Source organism: Trachypithecus francoisi, unplaced genomic scaffold (genome assembly GCF_009764315.1).
Source record: "Trachypithecus francoisi isolate TF-2019V2 unplaced genomic scaffold, Tfra_2.0 Lachesis_group1, whole genome shotgun sequence".
In the NCBI taxonomy this organism is placed as follows: Eukaryota; Metazoa; Chordata; class Mammalia; order Primates; family Cercopithecidae; genus Trachypithecus; species Trachypithecus francoisi.
This window is the reverse complement of record NW_022681454.1, coordinates 57,892,212-57,916,800: the sequence shown is the minus strand read 5'-3', so window position 1 is coordinate 57,916,800 and position 24,589 is coordinate 57,892,212. Positions and strand designations below refer to the sequence as shown.

At 36.5% G+C, this 24,589-nt stretch overlaps 1 protein-coding gene across 5 annotated transcripts in view; it reads right to left on the bottom strand.

The window, feature by feature from the left end:
• Positions 1 to 8,905: 8,905 nt before the first annotated feature.
• The window catches only part of RCHY1 (ring finger and CHY zinc finger domain containing 1), a 40,687-nt gene continuing 25,003 nt past the window's right edge, over positions 8,906 to 24,589 (bottom strand). The window contains exons 5-10 of one of the 5 annotated variants that reach the window (XM_033214415.1): positions 23,890 to 23,968; positions 21,795 to 21,839; positions 21,630 to 21,688; positions 21,517 to 21,543; positions 20,487 to 20,607; positions 8,906 to 12,391 (exon numbers count right to left, since the gene is read on the bottom strand). In XM_033214415.1, the coding sequence (XP_033070306.1) occupies positions 12,263 to 12,391; positions 20,487 to 20,607; positions 21,517 to 21,543; positions 21,630 to 21,688; positions 21,795 to 21,839; positions 23,890 to 23,968 (460 nt within the window). In that variant the 3' untranslated portion in view covers positions 8,906 to 12,262. The remainder of the gene's footprint in view (positions 12,392 to 20,486; positions 20,608 to 21,516; positions 21,544 to 21,629; positions 21,689 to 21,794; positions 21,840 to 23,889; positions 23,969 to 24,589) is intronic. The other 4 variants (XM_033214417.1, XM_033214419.1, XM_033214418.1 and 1 more) reach the window with 4 other exon arrangements.

Genomic DNA, 24,589 nt, shown 5'->3' with positions numbered 1-24,589 from the left:
AGAGATAGATTAATTCTGATAAATACTGCTCTGTGCCTAGGACATCAATATGATTTTTTTTTAAGTGCACAGATTTACACTGGCTGGTATTACTTCATTCTTGAGATGACAGAGTGGAAGGCAGGCCTTGCCTGATGCCACAGTCAACCATCTCTGGAGGTCAGGTCAGTTTTAGAATCTATACCAGAAAGAGGTTACTTATCTCATGCTCCACAAGTTACCTTTGGCCCAGAGGCTTTGATTACCTTCTATCCATAGGATGCCAGGGCAATACTAGGGTTGCATCAGGGTCTTTGGAGTGAAGGATTTCTCCATTTTCTTGACTCAGCTAATTGAACAGAAAAGTCTTCCCCCTTTAGAAGTATTGGAAAGAAAGCCTCCCTCTTTCATGGCCCCACCATTCATCCCACTCCATCAGACAAGGGAGTAACTTGGCAAGATTTGGGGGAAAAGGCATTGCATATGCATGGTCTAGGCCCCTGTCTAGGATCTAGCCTTTCCCCAGGCAGCTGCAGTGCTTAGACTCACTCCTCCCTTCCCCAGGGTAGACCCTACCCTGTGGAGGAAGATCTTCAGTCAGTGACTATGTGGGTATGTTCAATTTACAGCAAGGAAGAGCAAACTCAATTTGGCCTTGGTTCCAAGCCACAATCTCTTTTCCAGCTTTATCATCAATATCTGACTCTCATATCTACTTCACAATTGATTCAGAACTTGATTCAGAACTCCAGAGGAGGATTATTTTTGTACACACATGCACAAAAATTCAGAAATGTTTAATCTAGAACATACTGATTGAAATGTGATGCTCTCACTTTCTCAAACTAGGGCACATAGGGATTAATTAAGTCATGCTTGAATCTGGTTGTTTGATTCCCTTATTTCATTTAACAAACATTTATTTTGCACCAATTATGGACAGAGGTGGGTTATTAAAAAATGAGTAAGACATAATGAGTGACCTCAAGTTGTTCTTGCACTAGGAGAAATGGATGTGTCTGATAGAACGTGCTAGAGGAGTGCATTGACTGATTTCTAACATCCATGTTAAGTGACTCAATAAGTCAGGGAATTTTAGAAATAGTCTCTTGTTAACTTTTTGCCTTGGTTCTGCCACATAGGTACCACCTTTGGGAGGTGTGTAAACCTGTGACTTACGTATTCTCTATTTTAGAATAAGTAGTCAAGCTTAAATTTCTGTAGACGTCAATTAGCAAAGAGGCCCAGTCGGTGATATGTGATACACAAGATCCCTGGTTTAATGCCTGCTATTTCCAGTTCATTAAGAATCGTTCTTGATCAGATTTTGTCCTTTAGGCATGCCTCTGATCAGGATCAAAGTGTCAGTCTGGTTGCACTTTTATTTTTCCTGAGGCAAACAACGTATGTCCAAATTGGAGTCAAAACTTCTTGTAATCACCTACCTGCTTCCAACTATTCTGTCCCATTTTCACTCTGTCCTTTTCCTCATCTTACATATTCTATTTTTCTAGAGTCAGAGAATTCAGAATGAGATAAGAATGGCAAAAAACAGTTTAGCCTGTCTAGAGGCTGCTGTAATTCCAACCATTGCCAGTAGAATGGGCTTAGGTGGAATTTGGCCATTGACTTCACATTTTACAAACGTGTGGGGACCCTGAGGAGCTGAGCCTGCCTGAGCCTGAAGAATCTTGACAGGCAGGTACAGTTCTGGGTCTTCTCTCAGGGCCTGGTTACAACATCAAAAGATTTCTTTTGGAAACCTATCCTGATTGTCCTGAACTATTGTTCCTCATCCCCTCTCCCCACCTCCTACTTGGCATCCCAACAGTATTTGCTTGAATCTGACTGGCATTTATTACATTCTACCTTTCGTAGACTATTTGCACACTAATCTCCTTTGTTGAATTCTGAATTCCTTTAGAGCACTTAGTACAGTGCCTGGTACAGTGCCTGGTAATTGAACTCAATATGATCAGTACCTTCTCTTAAAGTTTTAAAGGGGTATAATCACATCTTTACATATGGTGAAAACTTGGAACACATTATGTTTTATATCTCACTAGAAATTCAACAAATTCTTATTAGTATCTATAAAACAAGGTACTACAAGAGATGAAGGCTCCATCACTGTCCTCAAAAAGTAATAGGCTCTTTTTCTCATTCCCACTCCCACTGGGTTAGTGTCCTTCCACAGCCCACCTTAGCTCTCTTCACACTGTTATCTCCTATGTTTGTCCTCCACAAGCCAACTGCCAGAGGCAATTGTAGCTCCGCCCTGCAGTTTTATCCAATGGTAAGCTTACACAAATTGTTTTTATACATTGTTGAAATGAAGAGGGGAATGGCGAAAATTGAACCACAATAAAGGAAATGGTTAAGTGCTTTATGACTGGTACAAAGTACTACAGAGTTTAGAAGAGAGGTTACAAAAGAATCTGGATATTAATGAACATTCATTATAAAACATTCATTAACATTAACATTCCAAGCCACAGTCTCCTTTCACAATCAGGGATATAGGCCTGTAATTTTCTTTTCTTATAGTGTCCTTGTCTGGCTTTGGTATATCAGGGTAATGCTGGCCTCATAAAATGAGTTTGGAAGTATTTCCTATTCAATTTTTTGGAAGAGTTTGAGGATTGGTATTAGCTCTTCTTTAAATGTTTGGTAGAATTCCACTATGAAGTCATCTGGCCCTGGCTTTTCTTTGATGGGAGACTAATTAGATTCTATGTCCTTACTGGCTGGTCTGCTCAGATTTTCTATTTCTTCCTGATTCCGTCTTGAATCAAGACTTGGTAAATTGTATGTTTGTAGGAATTTATCCATTTCTTCTAAGTTATCCAATTTGTAGGCATAGTTAGTAGTAACTGATAGTAAAGAAAGTAAACCCTGAGCTGGTCCATGAAGAACAGGCAGGTTTCTGGCCAGGCACGGTGGCTCATGCCTGTAATCCCAGCACTTTGGGAGGCTGAGATGGGTGTAATCCCAGCACTTTGGGAGGCTGAGGTCAGGAGTTCGAGACCAGCCTGGCCAACATGGTGAAACCCTGTCCCTACTAAAAATACAAAAGTTAGCCTGGCATGGTGGCAGGTGCCTGTAATCCCAGCTACTTGCGAAGCTGAGACAGGAGAATCGCTTGAAACCAGAAGGCGGAGGTTGCAGTGAGCCGAGATTGTGCCACTGCACTCTAGCCTGGGCGAAACAGTGAAACTCTGTCTCAAAGAAAAAACAAACAAACAAACAAAAAAAGAATAGGCAGGTTTCTAACAACCTTCCCTTAAGAAAAGTTACTCCATTAGGGAAGCATATGTGCCAAGGTAAAGTGCAAAAATTAAGAGAAGGCATGTTTAACAAATATACCTAAGGAAATAATGAAAAATAAAACTGAAAAGATTGGAACAATATTTGTAAAAACTTAACTAGAAATACCATTTGACCCAGCCATCCCATTACAGGGTATATACCCAAAGAATTATAAATCATGCTGCTATAAAGACACATGCACACGTATGTTTATTGCAGCACTATTCACAATAGCAAAGACATGGAATCAACCCAAATGCCCATCAATGATAGACTGGATAAAGAAAATGTGGCACATATACATGATGGAACACTATGCAGCCGTAAAAAAGGATGCGTTCATGTCCTTTGTAGGGACATGGATGAAGCTGGAAACCATCATTCTCATCAAACTATCGCAAGGACAAAAAACCAAACACCGCATGTTTTCACTCATAGGTGGGAATTGAACAATGAGAACACTTGGACACAGAAAGGAGAACATCACACACTGGGGCCTGTCGTGGGGTGGCGGAATGGGGGAGGGATAGCATTAGGAGACACACCTAATGTAAATGACAAGTTAATGGGTGCAGCACACCAACATGGCACATGTATACATATGTAACAAACCTGAACGTTGTGCACATGTACCCTAGAGTTTAAAGTATAATAATAAATAAATAAATAAATCTTAAAAATGAGGAATCTAGGCTTAGTCAGATATACAGCGGGGAACCTGTACATTATTTTGACCAAAACTGTAACACATTTAAGCTTAGGAAAAGTAATTTGGCAGGATGGATAATAAGGGAGACAGAAAGTGAAACTGAATGTAGGAAGACTAGGTTGGTATGAAAACAAAAGCAGATGTGTAAGAACAAACAAAGGACAAAAGAACAAACAAAGGACAAAACATGAAAATGACCATAGGAAAAAAGTTCACTTAGCAAGAAATAAATTCAGATGAATACAATGCAAACAGCAAACATTTTAAATGAATTTAAGCAGAGATGATCACAGTAGCCCCTCTGTATCCATGGATTTCGCATCTATGGATTCAACCAACCATGGATAAAAGAAAAAACAACAACAACAAATCTAGTTTCAAAAAGCAAAACTTGAATTTATCATGTGCTGATACTATGTTAAATCCACACAAATGAAGTGATGTGTAGGCACTGTATTAGCTATTATAAGTAATCTAGAGATTATTTCAAGTATACAGGAGGATGTCCATAGGTTATAGGCAAACACTACACCATTTTATATAAGAGACTTGAGCATTCACAGATTTTGGTATCCTCAGAGGGTCCTGGAACCAATCCCCACAGGTACCACGGGTCAACTGCATTTAAAGTAGCATAGGGTACTTTGAAAAATAAACAAAATTGATAAATCTTTATCCAGACTAAGAAAAAAAGAATGTTAAAATAAGTAAACTCAGAAAGAAAGTGGAGACACTATAACTGATACTACAAAATGCCAAGGATCATAAGAGACTATTATTAAAAATTATACATCTACAAGTTGGGTAACTCAGGAGAAATGGATAAATTCCTAGAAACAACCAACCTAGCAAGACTGAATCCAGAAGAAACAGAAAACCTCAACAAAGAAGAAGATTGAATGAATAATAAAAAACCTCCCATCAAAGAAAAGCCCAAGATCAGATGGCTGCATGGCAGAATTCTACCAAACATTTAAAGAGGAACTAATACCAATCCTTCTCAAACTCTTCCAAAATTTTGAAAGAGGAATACTTCCAAACTCACTCTATGAGGCCAGAATTACCCTGATATGAAAACCTAACAAGGACACTACAAAAAAAGAAAAATTACAGGCCAATATCCCTGATAAACATCAATGCAAAAATCTTCAACAAAATACCAGCAAACTAAATTCAACAGCATATTAAACAGATCATTCACCATGATCAAGTGGGATTTATCCCTGGTATGCAAGAATGGACCAACACATGCAAATCAATAAATATAACATACTATATTAACAGAGTGCAGCACAAAAACCATTTGATCATTTCAATAGATGCAGAAAAAGTATTTGAAAAATTCAACATCATTTCATGGTAAAAACACTCAACAAATTAGGCATTGAGGGAACGTACCTCAACACAATTAAGGCCATGTATGAAAAACCCACAGCTAACCTCATGTTCAATAGTGAAAAGCTGAAAAAGTTTGTCTTCTAAGATCAGGAACAAGACAAAGATGGTCACTCTAACCACATCTATTCAACATAGTACTGGAAGTTCTAGCCAGAGTAATTACATAAGAAAAAGAAATAAAATGCAATAAAATGCATCCAAATAGGAAAGGAAGAAGTGAAACTGTTTGCTGATTACATGATCTTATATATAGAAAACCCTAAAGACTCCACCAAAAAGCTGTTAGAACTGATAAACAATTCAGTATTGCAGAATATAAAATTAGTAGCATTTCCTTTTTTTTTTTTTTTTTTTTTTTTTTTGAGATGGAGTCTCACTCTGTCACCAGGCTGGAGTGCAGTGGAGCGATCTTGGCTCACTGCAACCTCTGCCTCCCGGGTTCCAGCGATTTTCCTGCCTCAGCCTCCTGTGTAGCTGGGATTACAGGCGCCCACCACCACACCAGGCTAATTTTTGTATTTTTAGTAGAGATGGGGTTTCACCAAGTTGGCCAGGATGGTCTCGATCTTTTGACCTCGTGATCCACCTGCCTCAGCCTCCCAAAGTGCTGGGATTACATGCGTGAGTCACTGCGCCCAGCCCTAAAATTAGTAGCATTTCTTTACACTGACAAGGAACTACTGAAAAAGTAAGAAATCAATCTAATTCTCAATAGCATCAAAAAATACTTGGGAGTAAACTGAATCAAATAAGTGCAAGATCTGTATACTGAAACTATAAAACACTGATGAAATAGTAGACAACATAAATAGATGAAAAGATATCCTGTGTTCCTGGATTGGAAGAATATTTTTGTAATAGTCCATTCTTGCATTGCTATAAAGAAATACCTAAAAAGGGTAATTCATAAAGAAAAGAGGTTTAATTGGCTCATGGTTCTGCAGGTTGTACAGGAAATGTGATGCTGGCATCTGCTTCTTGCGTGGCCTCAGGAAACTTTCAATCATAGCAGGAGGTGAAGGAGAAGCAGGCACATCTTACGTGGCTAGAGCAGAAAGAAGGAGGGTGGGGAGGTGCCACACACTTCTAAATGGCCAGATCTCACGAGAACTCTATCACAAGCACCAAAGGTGGAAATCCACCCCCATGATCCAATCACCTCCCACCAGGCCCAACCTCCACACTGAGGATTCCAACAGAACATGAGATTTGGGTGGGGACACAGATCCGAACATTAGCCATGGTTAAAATGTCCATACTAGTCAAAACAATCTACAGGTTCAATCCAATCCCTGTAGTGTGACAGGTCCCCCACAAGGTTGCTTAAGGGTATATGTCCACTGCCCAAATCCTGAAGGTTGGGCAATGAGCCAACACCATGGTGTCCAGGCAAGGCACAGGTGTCTCTGAGAATCTAAATATTCTAGAGAGTATCTGAGAACATACCAAGAAATACAGTCTCATTGCTCAAACACAATAGGCAAAGAGCCAGGAAATTAGCTTAACAGCAGTTTAGAGATAGGAGGTGGCACAGAGGTCTAGTGGTGTCCTGTTGCCATCCAAGACTCCCCTATAAATAAGTCCTAATAAACTCATCTGCTCCTCAAGCTGGACTTGTCGTCATTCCTTGGTCTCTCGGCTTCTTCCCACTTTGAGTTGGGACATTATAGTTCCAGGTTTTTCTCGTAACTCCTATCAAAATTCCAATGTCATTTTCCACAAAAATAGAAATAACAATACTATAATTTATATGGTACCAGAGAAGACCTGAATAACCAAAGCAATCTTAAACTAAAGGAACAAAGTTGGAGGCATCACACTACCTGACTTCAAAATCTATTATAAAATGATAGTAATCAAAACAGCATGGTACTGGCATTAAAACAGGTATGCTGGCCGGGCGCGGTGGCTCAAGCCTGTAATCCCAGCACTTTGGGAGGCCGAGACGGGCGGATCACGAGGTCAGGAGATCGAGACCATCCTGGCTAACACTGTGAAACCCCGTCTCTACTAAAAAATACAAAAAACTAGCCGGGCGAGGTGGCGGGCGCCTGTAGTCCCAGCTACTCGGAGGCTGAGGCAGGAGAATGGCGTGAACCCGGGAGGCGGAGCTTGCAGTGAGCTGAGATCCGGCCACTGCACTCCAGCCTGGGCGACAGAGCGAGACTCCGTCTCAAAAAAAAAAAAAAAAACAACAGGTATGCTGACTAGTAGGAGAGCCCAGAAATAAACCAACACACCTATAGTCAATTGACTTCCAATAAATATGCCAACACTAACAATGAAGCCAGTCTCTTCAATAAATGGTGTTGGTAAAACTGAATATACACATGCAGAAGAATGAAATTGGATCCTTATCTCACACCACATATAAAAATCAACTCAAATTTGTTTAAAGACTTAAGCATAAGACCTGAAACTATAAAACTATGAGAACAAAACATAGGGGAAATGCTCCGCAACACTGGTCTGGGCAAAGATTTCTTGGATGTAACCCCAAGAACACAGACAACAAAAAATACATGGGGCTGCATCAAACTAAAAAGCTTCTGCATAGTGAAGGGAATGATAGAATGAAGACAAAACCCATGAATTCAAAAAAACATTTATAAATCATACATCTAAGGGGCTAATATCCAAAATACATAAGGTACTCAAACCACTAATAAGAAAATGAACTCAAAAAATGGGCAAAGGATGTAAACAGACGTTCCTAAAAAAGATACAAATGACCAACAAATATATGAAAAGATGCTCATCATCACTAATCAGAAAAATGCGAATTAACACAAGATATCACCTTATACCTGTTAAGAGTGACTACTATCAAAATGATAAAAGTGTTGACAGGGTGTGGAGAAAAGGGAACACTTGTGCACTGTTGGTGGGAATGTAAATTAAAACAGCCAGTATTAAAATCAGTATGGAGACAGAAAACTAAAAATAGAATTACCATATGATCCAGCAATCCCACTTCTGGATATATAGCTAAAGGAACTGAAGTCAGTGTGTCCAAGAGGTATCTGTACCACCGTGTTCACTGCAGCATTATTCACAACAGCTAAGATATGGAAGCAACCTTAATGTCAATAATCATATGAATGAAAACACAATGTGGCATATATACTCAATGGAATACTGTTCAGCCCTATAAAAGAAAGAAATCCTGTCACTTGTGACAGGAACCTGGAAGACATTATACTACATGAAATAACCCAGGCACAAAAAGGTAAATACTATGTGACCTCAGCTATCTGTGCAAGCTAAAAAAAGGTGAACTCATAGAAGTAGAATGGTGGTTACCAGAGGCTAGGAGACAAGGGTGGATGGGAAAAGGGGAGATACTGATCAAAAGGTACAAATATCAGTTAGACAAGAGGAATAAACTTTACTGATCTATTACACAGAATGGTGAGTATAATAAATAATGCATTATATATTTCAAAAATACTAAGAGTAGATTTTAAGTGTTGATTTTTTACCACAAAAAAAATCGTATGAGGCAATAAATTTATTACACTGATTTAATCATTCTACAATGTAAACATATATCAAAACATCACATTGTACTCCATATATATAATATATACAATCATTAAAATTTTAATAACACAAAGGAAAAAAGAAAAAGAAAGTGGCATAGTTTTGAACAACTCCCATTTAAAATTAATTATTTCAAATTAAACTATTCAACTAGTGAATACCTATTAAGTGCCAGGCACTTACAAAATAAGTTGGTTCTTTAGTACTTAGTAAATTTATTTTGATGCATGACCAAAATAAAAGGGAAATTTAATATGTATATAATATGAAAATAGATTTTGGTGAAGAAATAAAAACTGAGTTTGATTTTAAAACCTATGACACTATAAACAAACTACTACTTCAAACATAAGCTAAAGTTAATTCATACAGAGTTCTATGTACCGGTTAAGAAGACCCCAGAAACTAAGAAATGAACAACTTGATATACTTTTTTTTTGATACATACGTCTTTAATAATAAAAGAAGCTGAGATGCTATGCACCAAAAAATTCATAAAGGTATTGTTATTTTATTTTTTTCAAAAATAATACAAGTAAACTATAGATACAAATTCTGTGGCAGGGCAACCTGACTTATTTCAGGGACAGATAATCCTAGTGTACTTAAGATCTAAGTATTTAACATTCCTGTAAGCATTATAAAAAGAACAGGAAAAGAAGAATGCAGTTATCTGTTCAAATGTTAACAGTAGTTATCTCTGGAAGAAAGGATTGTTCAGAGTTTTTCACCTTTCTTACAGAGGTATAACCTATATGAAATCAGAAAAAGTATTTAAGGGTAAGATTATGCATTTTAAGTATTGCATACGGAATGGTAAGAGACGTAGATTTTATTCTGATTGTGAATGAGAATTGTTGAAGGATTTTCATCATCAAGTTGGCATCTCATGAACAAATACTTCAAGCAACCCTGGGTACGGAAGCCTAGAGACTTTGAGCGCATTTGAAAATTGCTTCAACTACATGACTGGATAGCATGAATGAGTAACTGCATATGTATTCTGCATTATTTTGGACATGTTTGGATCCTGAGTTAAAGAAACAATCAGATTGTGAAATAAGACTTTCTAACTAGAGTCACCTAAAAATTAAAGGTTAATCTATCAAATCATGAGCTCTTCAATGATATAGATGACTAGCTGTGAGGGGTATTTTAGCAAAATGGAAGTTTAGGTCAAAAGCAATGTGGTAAAAGTGGGTTTGGAGTCACAAACTTGGATCTGATTCCCAACTCCAACACATAGTGTCTGTTATTTACCCCCAACATGTCATTTTAACCTCTAAACCTCAGCTTTCTTATCTATGAGAACAACACTTACACCACAGAATCACTGTAGTAATTAATGCTAATGCATGACCCTAGCACATAGATGTTGAAAACAGAAGAGCCTTATTATTATACACTCACTCCTATTTAAAGATCCAATGATTCAATGATTAAAAGCAATAACATGATTGGTTTGGCAGAATACCAAACATAAAAAGTAGTACATCTGGACCAAGCACAGCGGCTCATGCCTGTAATCCCAGCCCTTGGGAGGCCGAGGGAGGAGAACTACTTGAGCCCAGAAGTTCAAGACCAGCCTGGACAATACACTGAGACTCTGTTTCTACAAAACAATTAAAAATTAGCTGGGCATGATGGCACACACCTGTAGTCCCAGCTACTCTGGAGGCTGAGGTGGAAGGATCAGTTCAGCCCAAGAAGTCAAGGCTGCAGTGAGCTATGATCACTTCACTGCACTGTAGCCTAAATGACAGAGCAAAACCACTTCAAAAAAAAGTATCAGATCTGGAAAACTAGTCTTTCCTTATCTGTGTACTAATTGGTAATACCCAGGAACATCCTTTCCCAAATCAAGATCAGCACTGCTGCTCTGGCCAGGCCAAGGAAACAGATGAAGGGAAAGAATCTAAGAAGAGTAGAATACAGAAGACAAGAAGGTGAGATAGAATAAAGATCTGAGCCCCAAACTGCTGCCTTTATCCAGGTGAATAAATTTCAACAAAAGAAGAAATAAATGTGCCCGAACTCTTAGGCTTTCTAGTTAAAAGGCTAACTTTCTTATTCACAGAAGATTCAAACAGCTCAAAGTTGGAAATACAACTGGTGCTCAATAGGTACTTATCAACTGATATGTGTACATTTTACTTCCTAGCCTAATGTAAGCTATTACGGATATACTACTGTCAAAGTCGGCTGGATCATCAAACATATTTGTTAACTTTGTTTCTGAATTAAGAGGTATATTTAATTCCATTACATAAGCCCAAAAAAGTACTATGAAATCAGAGATCTTGCCAGGAATATCCCATGCCCTTCTCACTCATCCATCCCCTATTTTTACATGCTTAGAGAAGAAATATTCCATTCATTCACAATATACTCCTTGCATAAAGGAAAATGAGTACATTGATCAAATATGATGAACACTATGATGTACTGCTGTGAGGACAAGGACTTTTATCTTTATTGTCCACTGTTGTCTCTACAGCATCTAGAAACATATCTGCCACATAGCAGTTGCTCAATAAATACTTGCTAAATAAATGAATAAATGAATGACTCTTTGAAGAAATAATTTTGGGCAACCTAAAAAAAAAAACTGTTTTCAATGTTGATGTTTTTATTAAGGCTTTGGAAGAGTCTTATTATTTTACATAATAATTTTCCCAACTACTTTTACAGAATACCTCAAAAGAAAGAAAATTTATTTTACATTATAGAACTGATGATACTGCCCTAATTGAGCCAAACATAGAAAACTTTGGAAAAAACTTTCTATAAAACACTGTTTCAATATAATTTTATTAGCCATTATTACATCAAAATTCACATTTAGAGGATCCAGAGGACTCTCAGAAAATTCTAGGGCATATTTAATTAGGTTTTAACAGTAAGGGAGAACTTACAATAGCACAGCCCTTAAAAAGTCAAGAATACTACTGAGAATTAAGTGCAGTTCTATCAAGAACTAGAAATGAACTGCGTGCATAGTGTCACCTAAAGCAAAATTTCATGAGAACATAATACACTTCTATGAATGTATCAGTGACGAATATCATTGGCTTCCAAAAAATCGACACTAAAGGAATTTCCAATCAAAACACAAGCACAGTGGCTTTCATTCAATATAGAGCTATGATAATTCTATCAAGAGACCCTGAATCCTTCAGTACTTGTAATATGATTTTATGCTGTGACACTAGTACAAAACACATCAACTCTAATGCATAGATGATGACGCATGATAACACGGTACCAAGGAAAGCCTTTTTCTATATCAGAAAATGTCAAGTTCTCCAGTACTGCATAGGGTCGTCATTGCGGATCCAGTGAAATTCTACGTCCTCCAGCTTGAGCAGTATTGTAGGATTCACAAATCTTACATTTCATGCCTAATATATGAAACTGAACAGTGGATCGTCCATTACAGTCATTGCAGAGAATCTGAAAAGAGATTAATTCAAATTAAGTATTTTAAACCTTATAAATACAAGTAGCATTGTCTGCTCATAATAATCCCTTGAAAACCATATTAAATATGTGAAAATATGTACATAAGTCTACACATTTCCAAAAGTAGAAATTTCTTTTTTTTTCACTGAAAACTCTAAAAGGCTATTAAGGTGGTTCTGAATTCAGAAAGTGAAAAGGCAGATTTGAGCAAAATAAAAAAGCTTATTTTAAAATAGTTTCCAAATATTAAATAGTATAAATAGTACAAGCAAGAAAATTAACCTAGGCATAATCAGATCAATACCTGATATTTACAATTCAAAATAGCAACATGATTTCATTATTTTTCAGTCAGAAATATATCTCAGTTAATAAAACCAAAATTTTTACACAAATAATATTTTTGTCTATTTTTTAGGTTTAGTATACTGTTCCCTGTCTTCTCTGCCTTAGGAATGAATTAGATTGCAAAAAGAGTAGTTCCTAAAATTGAGTAAATAGAGGCTCTTCGCTCATCCCTACAGTAACAAGAAGATGCTGTTTAAGAAATAATTTCTTCGAGTGCTAAGAACCTGAAAAATAACAAAGGTGTTAACCTGAAAATCAATACATTACTATGCAAGAAAAGCACTCGCTTTTGAATAGTCACACTATAATAAGCAAAAAATTTCCAAATTTGCTCTAAATTATAATTTGGAAAATAATTCTTTAAAAAATACGATCTAAATGTGAATTAGTGGTTGCCTAGGCCTGGGGCATTAGGGAATGACTGCTAATGGGTACAAGCGTTTCCTTTTTAGGATGACAAAAATGTTCTAAAATTATGGTGATGTTTGCCTAACTACATGAATATTTTTAAAAGCACCTAATTGTACAATTTAGATGAATGACCTGTATAATATGTGAATTGTACCTTAATGAAGCCATTATTTCAAAAAATTATCTACATGGAACATAGCACACTTCAGCCTCTAGTCAATCACATGATTATCGGTTAGTATTCTAAAAGTTGTTTTTCATTGCCCTAACAATTATCCACATGAATTATGAAACATTCCAGTGTAAATAAAACAAAAAATAATTTTCATCTGGCTTTGCTATGTGGTTTTTATCCTTGTATGCTGAAGTATCTGAAGATGTTCAGAAAGTGTGTAATATAACCAAAAATTATCTAGCCAGAAAACTAGGCTTTCCCATTCTGATCTAAAACTCAATACTAGGGCTGAGAAGAGACAGCAACACATCTTACTTAAAGGAAAAAAGATGATCACTCTCCATGAGACAAAAGGCACAGAAACAACCTTTTAAGCTTTAGTTTGCAGGCTAATTGCAACCAAATAAAGAAAGTCAAGACCCTCTGAATCTACTCTGGTTCAGGGCTGCCTGATTCACAAATTGTTTCTCAATTAAGTTCTGTTAAGTTTAATTTGTGTAAGGTTTTTCTTCAAACAGCTGGCATCAGAAGTGGGATTTGAGTAGAGCTTGCAGTGACCTCCAAGAGCACCAAGGGACCCAGTAAGGTACCGTTAGGCCCTCTGTGTACACTGCTCTCTCGCAGCCATTAGGAATCATGGTAAGTTCTCAGATTCTAAAACTCCGCGGATTTGTGTTTTGAGCTATCCAAGTTTTTTTGAACACATTTTTCATCTGAACTGGATTCAGAAATCGCAGCAAAAACTGGACTGGGTCCAGGATCCAACTGCCTTGGAGCTAGCTAAAGGCCTCTTATGTCTGACTGGGTCAGGCAGAAGCACAGTAAATGGCGCAACAGCAGGGGGTGCAAACTGGCTTTTGGAAATTCACAGGGTTTTTTGTGTCCTGCCCTCTTCAATTCTTCTTGCACCCTTAAGTAGGGAAAAAATCACTGGTTAAGTTTACCAAGGAAATATGAGAGCCAAAGCCAAGATTCAAGGTGAAAATGGGATCCTTAATTTCTGAAGAACTCAGCAATCTACCTTCTGGTTCTGCCTACAAGTGTAAGTATTAGGCCCCAGAAGCAGCAAACACTTTTTAAACATTTTATGGAAGGATAAAATGCCATTTGCTTATAGAAATGGCAAAACCTTACTAAAGGTAATTTTAAATTATAATGGAACGTCCCAAATGAACACTTAAAACTATACGTTAAGAAGTGCATTTGATGATGACCATAAGGAGCTGTTAAAAATCAAACCAAAAAAAAAGAAAAAGTGCATTTGAAAATGAGGGCTCCCAAATTAGACTCATCTAAAAAATGCCTACTGAGTGAAACTTCTAAAAATATTTCAATATTTTTATTGCCTTAAAATTAAAAAAAAAGACTTTTAAAAGACAAATAAAAAGCTTAACTAACTGATAAGAGAAATTAAATCTACTAGCCTTTTGGTTTAGTTACTATACTGCCCTGAAGGCTAAAAGAAAGATAGCCTGGATAAAATGTTTATAAAATGTAGGCCCTCAGGTAAAACAGACTTGCTTCTTTTTCAGATCTGTCCATACTGTGCCCAGGCATGGACATGGACACTAAAATACTTCTGTTTAATTTTTGAGTAAACTGCAAACAATAAAAAAGAATGCTTTCTTTCCCCTACTCTCTTAGTGGGCTCCACCCTAAACTCAGTAATTTTAGCTAAGAAACAGTAAATTTTTAAAAATCATCTATGGAACTAAAATATACCTATCCAGCATTTAACTGACTATACTGAAGGTTATCCTGAAACCCTTTTGGTAAAATCAATTTATATCTATAAAGGAAATTTCCATTTGTAAAGGTGTCTGTCTGTGTACATTAGGAACTCTTACCACTGTTTTAAACTTACACAGTCATACCTTTGTTTAAGGTGATTTTCTGGCCATCTTGTCGTAACTTTTACACCATTTTTTCCTTGGTTTGAGCAAATGATGGTACAATATTTACATCTAAAGTCTTAGCTCTGTGCTTTTGAGATATAAATTTTCTTTTTTTTTTTTTTTGAGACAGAGTCTCGCTCTATCGCCCAGGCTGGAGTGCAGTGGCGGGATCTCGGCTCACTGCAAGCTCCGCTTCCCGGGTTCACGCCATGCTCCTGCCTCAGCCTCCCGAGTAGCTGGGACTACAGGCGCCCGCCACCTCGCCCGGCTAGTTTTTTGTATTTTTTTTAGTAGAGACACGGGTTTCACCGTGTTAGCCAGGATGGTCTCGATCTCCTGACCTCGTGATCCGCCCGTCTTGGCCTCCCACAGTGCTGGGATTACAGCCTTGAGCCACCGTGCCTGGCCAAATTTTCTACCTTGTTTGACCTAAGAGTTGGTCCTTTAGAAATGCATATTTAGGGCTGCCTAGCTAACAACTGCTCAGGGCAATGAAACAGGTTAATTGGAAAACTGATAGTCTGAATGGGGAATAGAAAAACTATTTAAAAGCCCGCAGATGAAAATCCTTTAGGAAAGCTCTAAGAACTGCATCTGCCTGTGTCTGTATTCCTATAGATGTTATGTGTATGTGATAACATTTGGTAAATAAAGCCAATTTTTATACTATTAGTAAAATAAGAGTGGCTTCAGAGGTGTCTGTTGAATATAATTCAACACTTGCTTGATTTGACTGTGAGCTTGTTTTGGGTTTTGAACCTCTAGATTCTGAAGTCTGGCTAAGTGAGGCCTGGGTACATGTTCTCAGTGCCTAGACCTGTAGCTACAAGGCAGAATCAAGCCCACTAGGGCGTCTTCTTCCCTGCCTTAGCTTTGCCTCCTGGCTAATCAAGCCCACTAGGGCTCCTCCTTCCCTGCCTTAGCTTTGCCTCCTGGCTATTCTGCGAGGGGTTCCATCCTCCAGGCATCATCTTTACAGCTCTGTCTTCTGTTCAAAGCTCTATAAGTGGTATGTCAATTCAGGACTCAGCCAGGCTCTGCCTTTCATAGCCTCCTGGTTGACGTATGACTACTTGAGACTCAAGATGACTGAGAAAACATTAGGGAGGGTACACCTGTGTCCTAATTTCAAATTTCTTTTCAGTAATTTAAAATCTTATATGTTTAAGTAATCATAAAACTTTTAAGACATTTGTAAGTTAAAATGCTAAAACATTAATTATAAGTTTATATACTTTGGCATCTTATTTTTATATAGCATAGAAAAGCTAATTATATTTAGATATCTTAATAAATAATAATTTAAGGAAACATCCTTCCAAAAAATTAAAATGGCTTCCATCTATAAATGCTGATACAAAACAGTTCAAAATTACTTCCTAAGGTTTTCACTGGAAATTAGGATTACTAAGAATTAAAACTGTAGTTAATATATGTAACTAAAACTACTAGATGTAAGAAAAACAATTCCCTATATGGAGTATAAAAACAAGCAAGATATACTTTTGGTGAGAAAAGTTGCCAAGGCATGTGTTTTAAAAAAATTTAGCTTTAGGAGGCCAAGGTGGGCGGATCACAAGGTCAGGAGTTCGAGACCAGCCTGGCTAATATGATGAAACCCTGTCTCTACTAAAAGTACAAAAATTAGTAGGGCATGGTGCTGTACGCTTGTAGTCCCGGCTACTCAGGAGGCTGAAGAAGAAGAATTGCTTAAACCCTGGAGGCAGAGGTTGCAGTGAGCCGAGATTGCTCCACTGCACTCCAGCCTAGGTGACAGAGCAAGACTCTGTCTCAAAAAAAAAAAAAAATTTTTTTGGTCTAGTTTGAAGTTACTTAACAGTTGTTTCAAATTGAAGGAATAAAAAAGCGTAGATTAAAATACCGTTCAAAAGAAAGAATTTTAAAAGTTTACAAGGGAATATAAAAGATTTATGGAAATCTTACGTGGTAAAAAAAACTGACAGATTGGATGGATTTGTTTATAAGGTTTTATTAAAATTAGCTTTAGTCCTAATAATACAAAGGTAAAATCTGGTTTTCTCTCTTGAACAAAGATTTCATGTAGTATTAATAAGACAGTAAAATATTTTTGTTTACTTTTTGAGTAAATTTCAAACAATAAAAAGAGGAGACAAGGGGAAACAGATTTTGTCTCACGCTGTCTCAGGACTTTTGGTTGTTTAGAAAACTGAGTTTTAAAGAGTAAATGTTTTCACTTTTTAAAACCTGTTAATTCTCATATTGGCTATACAAATGACTATTATTTTACACTGACTTATGATTCTATTTTGGTCAAGTGTTTTAAATCTTTGACACACTTGACAAACTTCCCAAAACCAAATTTCAACTTCAAAATTAAGTCTTTTTTTTTTTTTGACCTCTAACTTTGGCATGCTACAAAGGGCCCCTGCAGCATCCTAAGAGAGAAAAAAAGGATTATTTGATCTGTTAAATTACATAAGCATTGTCAAATAAGAAATGATATTTAACGGCCGGGCGCGGTGGCTCAAGCCTATAATCCCAGCACTTTGGGAGGCCGAGACGGGCGGATCACGAGGTCAGGAGATCGAGACCATCCTGGCGAACACTGTGAAACCCCGTCTCTACTAAAAAATACAAAAAACTAGCCGGGCGAGGTGGCGGGCGTCTGTAGTCCCAGCTACTCGGGAGGCTGAGGCAGGAGAATGGCGTGAACCCGGGAGGCGGAGCTTGCAGTGAGCTGAGATCTGGCCACTGCACTCCAGCCCCGGCGACAGAGCAAGACTCCGTCTCAAAAAAAAAAAAAAAAAAAAAAAAGAAATGATATTTAACTTTTCTGTTATATTTTTATTAAGATTTATTCCAAGATTATATGATTCTAAAATTCTTTATGTCTGAGTATGTTCTATCAGTCTTGATTATGGTTATTGTGTTATTGCAGGCCACAGAAATAACCAAATTTCCTTGTCAATCATGTCTTTATAACCATTTTAAGTTGTTTCCACAGTTAACTGCTTAATTCTGATGCAGTTTCTCTGAAAACTTCACAAGGGAGCAAAATCCTACAGTTCTGTGTCTTCAAGGAGGTTCATGAAAGGATGAAAAGGACCCTGACAAGCTCTCTTAAATACAGATTTCTGACAACTTTAGGACTTGGACCAGATAACAATTAATGGAGAGACTGACTGGTTTATAAAACTGCTAACCCAAGCAGGATAAAAATTAATTGAATACCAAGAAAATACTTGCCAGATTTTCACACTAAATCAGCCAGTACTGAAATTGTTTAGATTTCAATCAACTCCACAATCCAAGCCAAATTACCTATGATAACCCTTCAGTTATCAGTGGGAGGCACCTAATCTGGTATTTAAGAGGACACAAATCCAATGTTAAGCGTGGACTCATGGAGAACCTGGACAGCCCCCTGGCCCTTCCTAAATCCTTAAAGCTTCCATTATTAAAAGTTCTGCATTCCAGCTGGGCGAGGTGGCTCACTCCTATAATCCCAGCACTTTGGGAGGCCGAGGCAGGCGGATCACGAGGTCAGGAGTTTGAGACCAGCCTGGCCAACATGGCAAAACCCCGACTCTACCAAAAATACAAAAATTAGCCAGGTGCGGTGGCAGGCACCTGTAATCCCAGCTACTCGGGAGGCTGAGGCAGGAGAATCACTTGAACCCTGGAGGTGGAGGTTGCAGTAAGCCGAGATTGTGCCACTGCACTCCAGCCTGCACAACAAGGGCAAGACTCTGTCTCCAAATAAAAAAAAAAAAAAAAAAGTTCTGCATTCCATGGCTCATCATGGAAAAGATAAAATAATCCAAATTTTATACGTATATATAAAATTTATATATATTGCTAAATTGCTAAAATAATTTGTGACCAATGTTTGCTTTGTCGAAACCATAATCCTGGGAAGACAATCAAAACTTCAAGTACATTTCTGCTACCTGATGGGCCATTTAAGTATTTCTAGAGGGATTACATTCAATTGTCATTTTCAGTGCCTGTTTTCTGGTTGTATAGAAGGTATCCCATGCAAGAGGGTTAATTCTATTACAGTTAAAAGGTTATTATAAAATGTGTTTCTCTCATGGGACATTCCTAGACAAGTCTCCAGTGACAGAGGGACTTATTTCACTGGACAAGTTGTAAAATAGTTACATAAGATAGTACAGATACAATAGTATTAGGCAAAATTAACTGAATTGACTGGATTGCCTTGGTTAAACATACTGCAGATTGATATTGCAGATTGATGGCAATCAGATCCACTTGAAGTGGAAAACATAAATTGACCCCTTATGCAATAATCACTGGAATGCCTATGCACCTAATAATAAAGAGAACCTCGTGCATCTTCCACTACCAAATTCTGATACGACTAAATGCTGCAAGGCTTTTATGCGTTATGCCAAAGTACATTTTCATCAGGTAAAGAAAATTTTGATGGCCCAATGACTAAGAACAATCAAACCCTTCACAATCTAGAATCTGGAGATTGGGTCTTCTGAGAACAACATCAGAGAAAGACTGCCTTTCCCACCCACACTGCAGTAAATCTTCTGGACTTTGAACCTTAGGTTCATTATCTCACAGTTCAGAAGGGACCCTCCACACTCTTGGAACTGGACACCCATTAGAGACCTTAAGGTAAAGTTAACCAGGAAAGTTTTTTCCCAGAAGCAAGCGGCATTTTACTGTGCACAGTTTTTTTCCCAAGATCGTGAATCAAGACTTCTCTGTAATTATGACTCTTATCTCTCAATTTGTTCTTTGCTTATGATTCTGTGAACAACAGAAGTGATAAAGGGGTCTCCTGCGTGCACTCAATAAAAATAAGTCTAAGATGGAATAAAAAGGGTAATAAATACTAAAAACCAAAACGTAATCTCAAAAATCAGCAAATATGTTCTCCTGAAATAAAATGTAAAATAATTAAAAATAAAATGTACTTAAAACCTCCCACCAGTGATCCAACCCTAGTCAGTTATATTACTGACTCTGGCAAGTAATGTGTAAACAATTCAGAATAAAGTTTTTGCCTGCCATCTAGTGTTGGGAAAAACTACATAAAGGCATTCTTAAGACTTTTTTTTTTTCCTGATCTGAGTTACTTATTTAACTAAAATTTAAAAATCATTTGTGCTTTCCATAATCATCACATGAGCATCTGTGTCAAACCAGTATTTTTTTTCTTTTTTGGCAAATTCAAGCAGGAGAGCAAGAATGAAGAGTGTCAACAAGGAATCTACAAAGTATTGATTCTACTCACATCCACAGTCATGTTCTGATATTCTGATGGCATAGGAGTCTGTGCTACTTCATCATCCAGCTGTCTCCAATACCTGGTCATATCTAAAGCAGAGTGCATACATAATGGACATCTGTAGCCTCTGAAAAAGATAGAAAGGTTATTTTCCAAACATTAAACAAAGAATATGTTAATTCAGGTATACAAGAAGATGCAAGCTAAATGAACCATTCAAAACAGGCATTTTCCTCTATTTCAAGATAATCTCTTAGGAACCTGGGAACTTTCATACTATACAACTTTTAAATTAATTCCTGTATACTTATTTAAAACTAAGTCTTTTTCCTTAGTATTATAAAATGGAGAGTAATTAGTCCATATTCTTTGTAGAATATACTTCATATATTTTTACAAACTAATTAAGCTACTCCTTAGCTAAACAACCTTAATTTCTTAATACACTCATGCGAAGATACTGTATTTGTTAAAAATTATTCAGATATTATTTCCTTTCTAAAAATTTGACAAAAAAAAAAAATGCCTTCTCTCTAGCTCTTCATATTTTTGCTCATCAATCTGTAGGACCAAAATACAGTCTCCTCTTTTCAATTATTTTCATCTGATTTTAATATCCTTTCCATTAATAAAGTCTTAGCTTTAATGATTGCTTCACCTACTTTCTTTTACTTCATTATACTTGACCAATATAACAACCTAACAAATTTTTAGCAGTATTTTTCCGGCATTTTTACAACATTGTAACAGCATCCGGCAAAGACTGCTTCCTGGTATATATGGCCAGAAAAAAAAAGAGGTATCTGTCTCAAATTGTGGAAGGAGACAAGGCTTAAGAGAAACATATGGCAAAGATGTAGTTCTATATCCAAGATGCTTTGTACTGTTTTAACACTATTCATCTACCCTACCCATTTCAATATAAATATTGCCATGCCCAATACAGTATAAGTAACAATGCTTGTTCACCACCCCACACCACACACACAAAAAAATCAAACATCTTACAATTATTTTTAAAATCCCAAACACTCACTCTTTCAACATTTCTTCATAACACGTTCTGAAAGAAAATATAAGATTATTTTAGTAAAACAAAAACTGTCTCCACTATTTTCAAACATCATTGAGAAAAAAATGTTACTTTACCTATGTAAAAGATGTCCACATGGCAAGACATGAGCAACAACGCGGGATGTGTGAATGTCCTGTAAAGGAAATAAATGTTAGTGCTTGTATGAAGACAATATAAACATCCAAGTATTTTGAATTCAAGAGCTGAGACTTCCAAAGTAAAAAATATTTTAAGCCTACCTCCAAACATATTGGACAATTCTGTCGGGACACATTTTCAATACACTGTTTAAAAGAGAAATTCACATTAACAAAAGCTTAACTAGATGAAAATGACAGGTATAAGAGTATTAATAATAAAAATTAACAAAATCAACTTACTAAAAATAATAGCTAACATTAATATATGCTTATATGTCAGAAAAGAGTTTTTTAACAGTTATTTAAATCTCACACTATTTCAGGCTTGGTATATTACCTGATACAGTGAAAATACTCAACAAACATTATTGAGATTACCTTCACTTCCACAGGTAAGGAAAGTGACTTAGGAATTCAAGACACTTACCCCAGATCCAAAGATAATAAGATTTGGAACATTTGCATATTATGTATGTTTTGCTCCAAAGCCAGTGACCTAAATTAGTAAGCTCAACTACTTACTAATAATATTGGTAATAACAATAGTTCATATTATTGAAATTTACTATATGCCATGTTCAGCACAGTACCTGTATAAGATCAATTAAATCTCACAATCCTAGATGAAATAGGCTATGATTGTTACACCATTTTACAGTTGAAGCAGTGGAAGCCTAGAGAAGAACTTCCAAAGTCACAGTTAAACTGGCGCTCCAGTAGGCTAACTTCAGAGCCTGAGTTCTTAATTTGACAAGATTTAATGTCTGATTAAATGCAAGGAGGTAAGGGAAAGCACTGTGCCATGGAAGACTCCCAGGTTTTTAATGGAAGCACTTAATAGATGGCAGGACCACGTAGTAATACACACAATAAAAGATAACTAAAAAACAACAAAACAAAAAAATAGATATGTTTTTGAAAGATGACAGTACAGTGGGGAGACAAACCCTCAAAATAATAAGCTTAAGTTTAAAACTCTAGACTGTAATCCTAGCTCTGCTATTTACCAGTCCTTGAGATTTTGGACTAGCCACTGCTTTAGTCTTATGTTTCTTATTTATAAAATAAAATTAATGCATATTTCATTTGATTCTAAAGTACATCTCACACATACATTTTAACATCCCCGCAATTACAACATATCTGATCATCAGTGGCATCTCTGAGTTGATGGAACGCAAATGCTGAGGTGAGGATGCAATGAATTAGTGTGTGCGCACACACACACACACTACACATGCTTTGGAAACCAGAACATCAGGGAAATGTAATCTGTAAGATACTACTGACTCCTGGCTATCTCCACTAGCATAGCTTGCCATCACCACAAGCTCAAGTTTAAAAACCAAACTCAATCTTTTATCTTCAAAAAATTTACAATCTACTAATAAGTACCTTAAGTTGGGGCTGAAAATCTTCAGAGTCATCTTTACTCCGCCTCACTCTTTTTCCTTAATACCATTACCACATCATGTATGTTCATTATTCATCTCAATTTTCCTCACCACTTTACTATTTAGGCCAAGTTCTAGCTAATATTATATTTCTGCAATAACTTCTTATCCTTACCTTCTATCAAACCTACTATACTGCTAAGTAAATAATTTCAGTCTCTTTCCAATTAATGTCTATCTGTCTCTCTCTCTCTCTCAACAGCTACAATGTTGCTACTTACACTGTTCTCCCTTATCTGGAATTTCCTATACTTGAACAAGTATGATTTACACTTCACTTTACGCCAATCCTCCATTCTCTTAATTCTTGTAGTAGGTAGAATCAGTACTATAAATGTAATACTTTATTAGATTTTTTTTTAATAATGAAAAAGGGCCTGGGATTGTGACATAATTCCTATATCCAGATTTAAAATATGTATGTTTTAATTGTAAAAAAAAATAGTATTCTTAAACGCAGTACCAATGGTAAGAATCCATAAACCAACTTTGAAGTTGTCAACATTATGTTAATAAGTGATATAAGCATTCTTACACTATAGAGAAGAAAAGGAATTGCAGATCAGATATTCTGAGGTACATATTTTAAAATATCCATTTGTTAATACTGCTTTTCAACACAGCAATACAGTTGCACTTGGGAAATATGAAAATTAGCATGCTTCCAAAACATATTAGAAATTAAGCTTGTTTCAAAAACACTGCAATACTTTAAAAATTACACAAACTAAATTATATACCTTGTGTCTTCCTTGAAGATTCATAGCTAGACATAAGTTACATTTCAAACAATGGAAAAAATCTTCCTTTGGACCAATCCTAGCAAAACACATGAAAGTCAAAAGATTAGATGATTTTTTTACTACAGTCATGATTTGTTCATTATGTAAAACACAATATTAGTCTCTGTAAAAAAACTTTCAAGCCACAATGGAGAATATGGGATAAACCCCTATCTCCCCAACATCCCTCTCCAAATGTAAGCACTATACACAGAGTGGTATCTACCCTTCTAAGGTTTTTTTTTTTCTACAAAATTGCAAAAAGAGACAAAGACAGACACACAACACACTTTGGGTTTGATTTTTTGTATTAATGGATTCTTTCTACAGATGCCATTCTGCAACTTTTTTTCACTTAATACATTCTGAAGATTTTATGTCTATCTACACAGTACCACTTCATTCTTTATCACAGTCATCACAATAATTTTATTAAATATAAGAGGCAGATATAATCAGAATTAATAATATATCATCAGCTATAGTTGCCCTATTGTGCTATCATATATTTCAAAGTAACAAGAAGAGATTAGGAATGTTTGCAACATAAATAAATAATAAATGTTTGAGGAGATGGATATCCCAATTACCCTTAGTTGATCATTATTACACACCATATGTTTGTATCAAAATATATGTATCCCAAGAGGTAAAATTA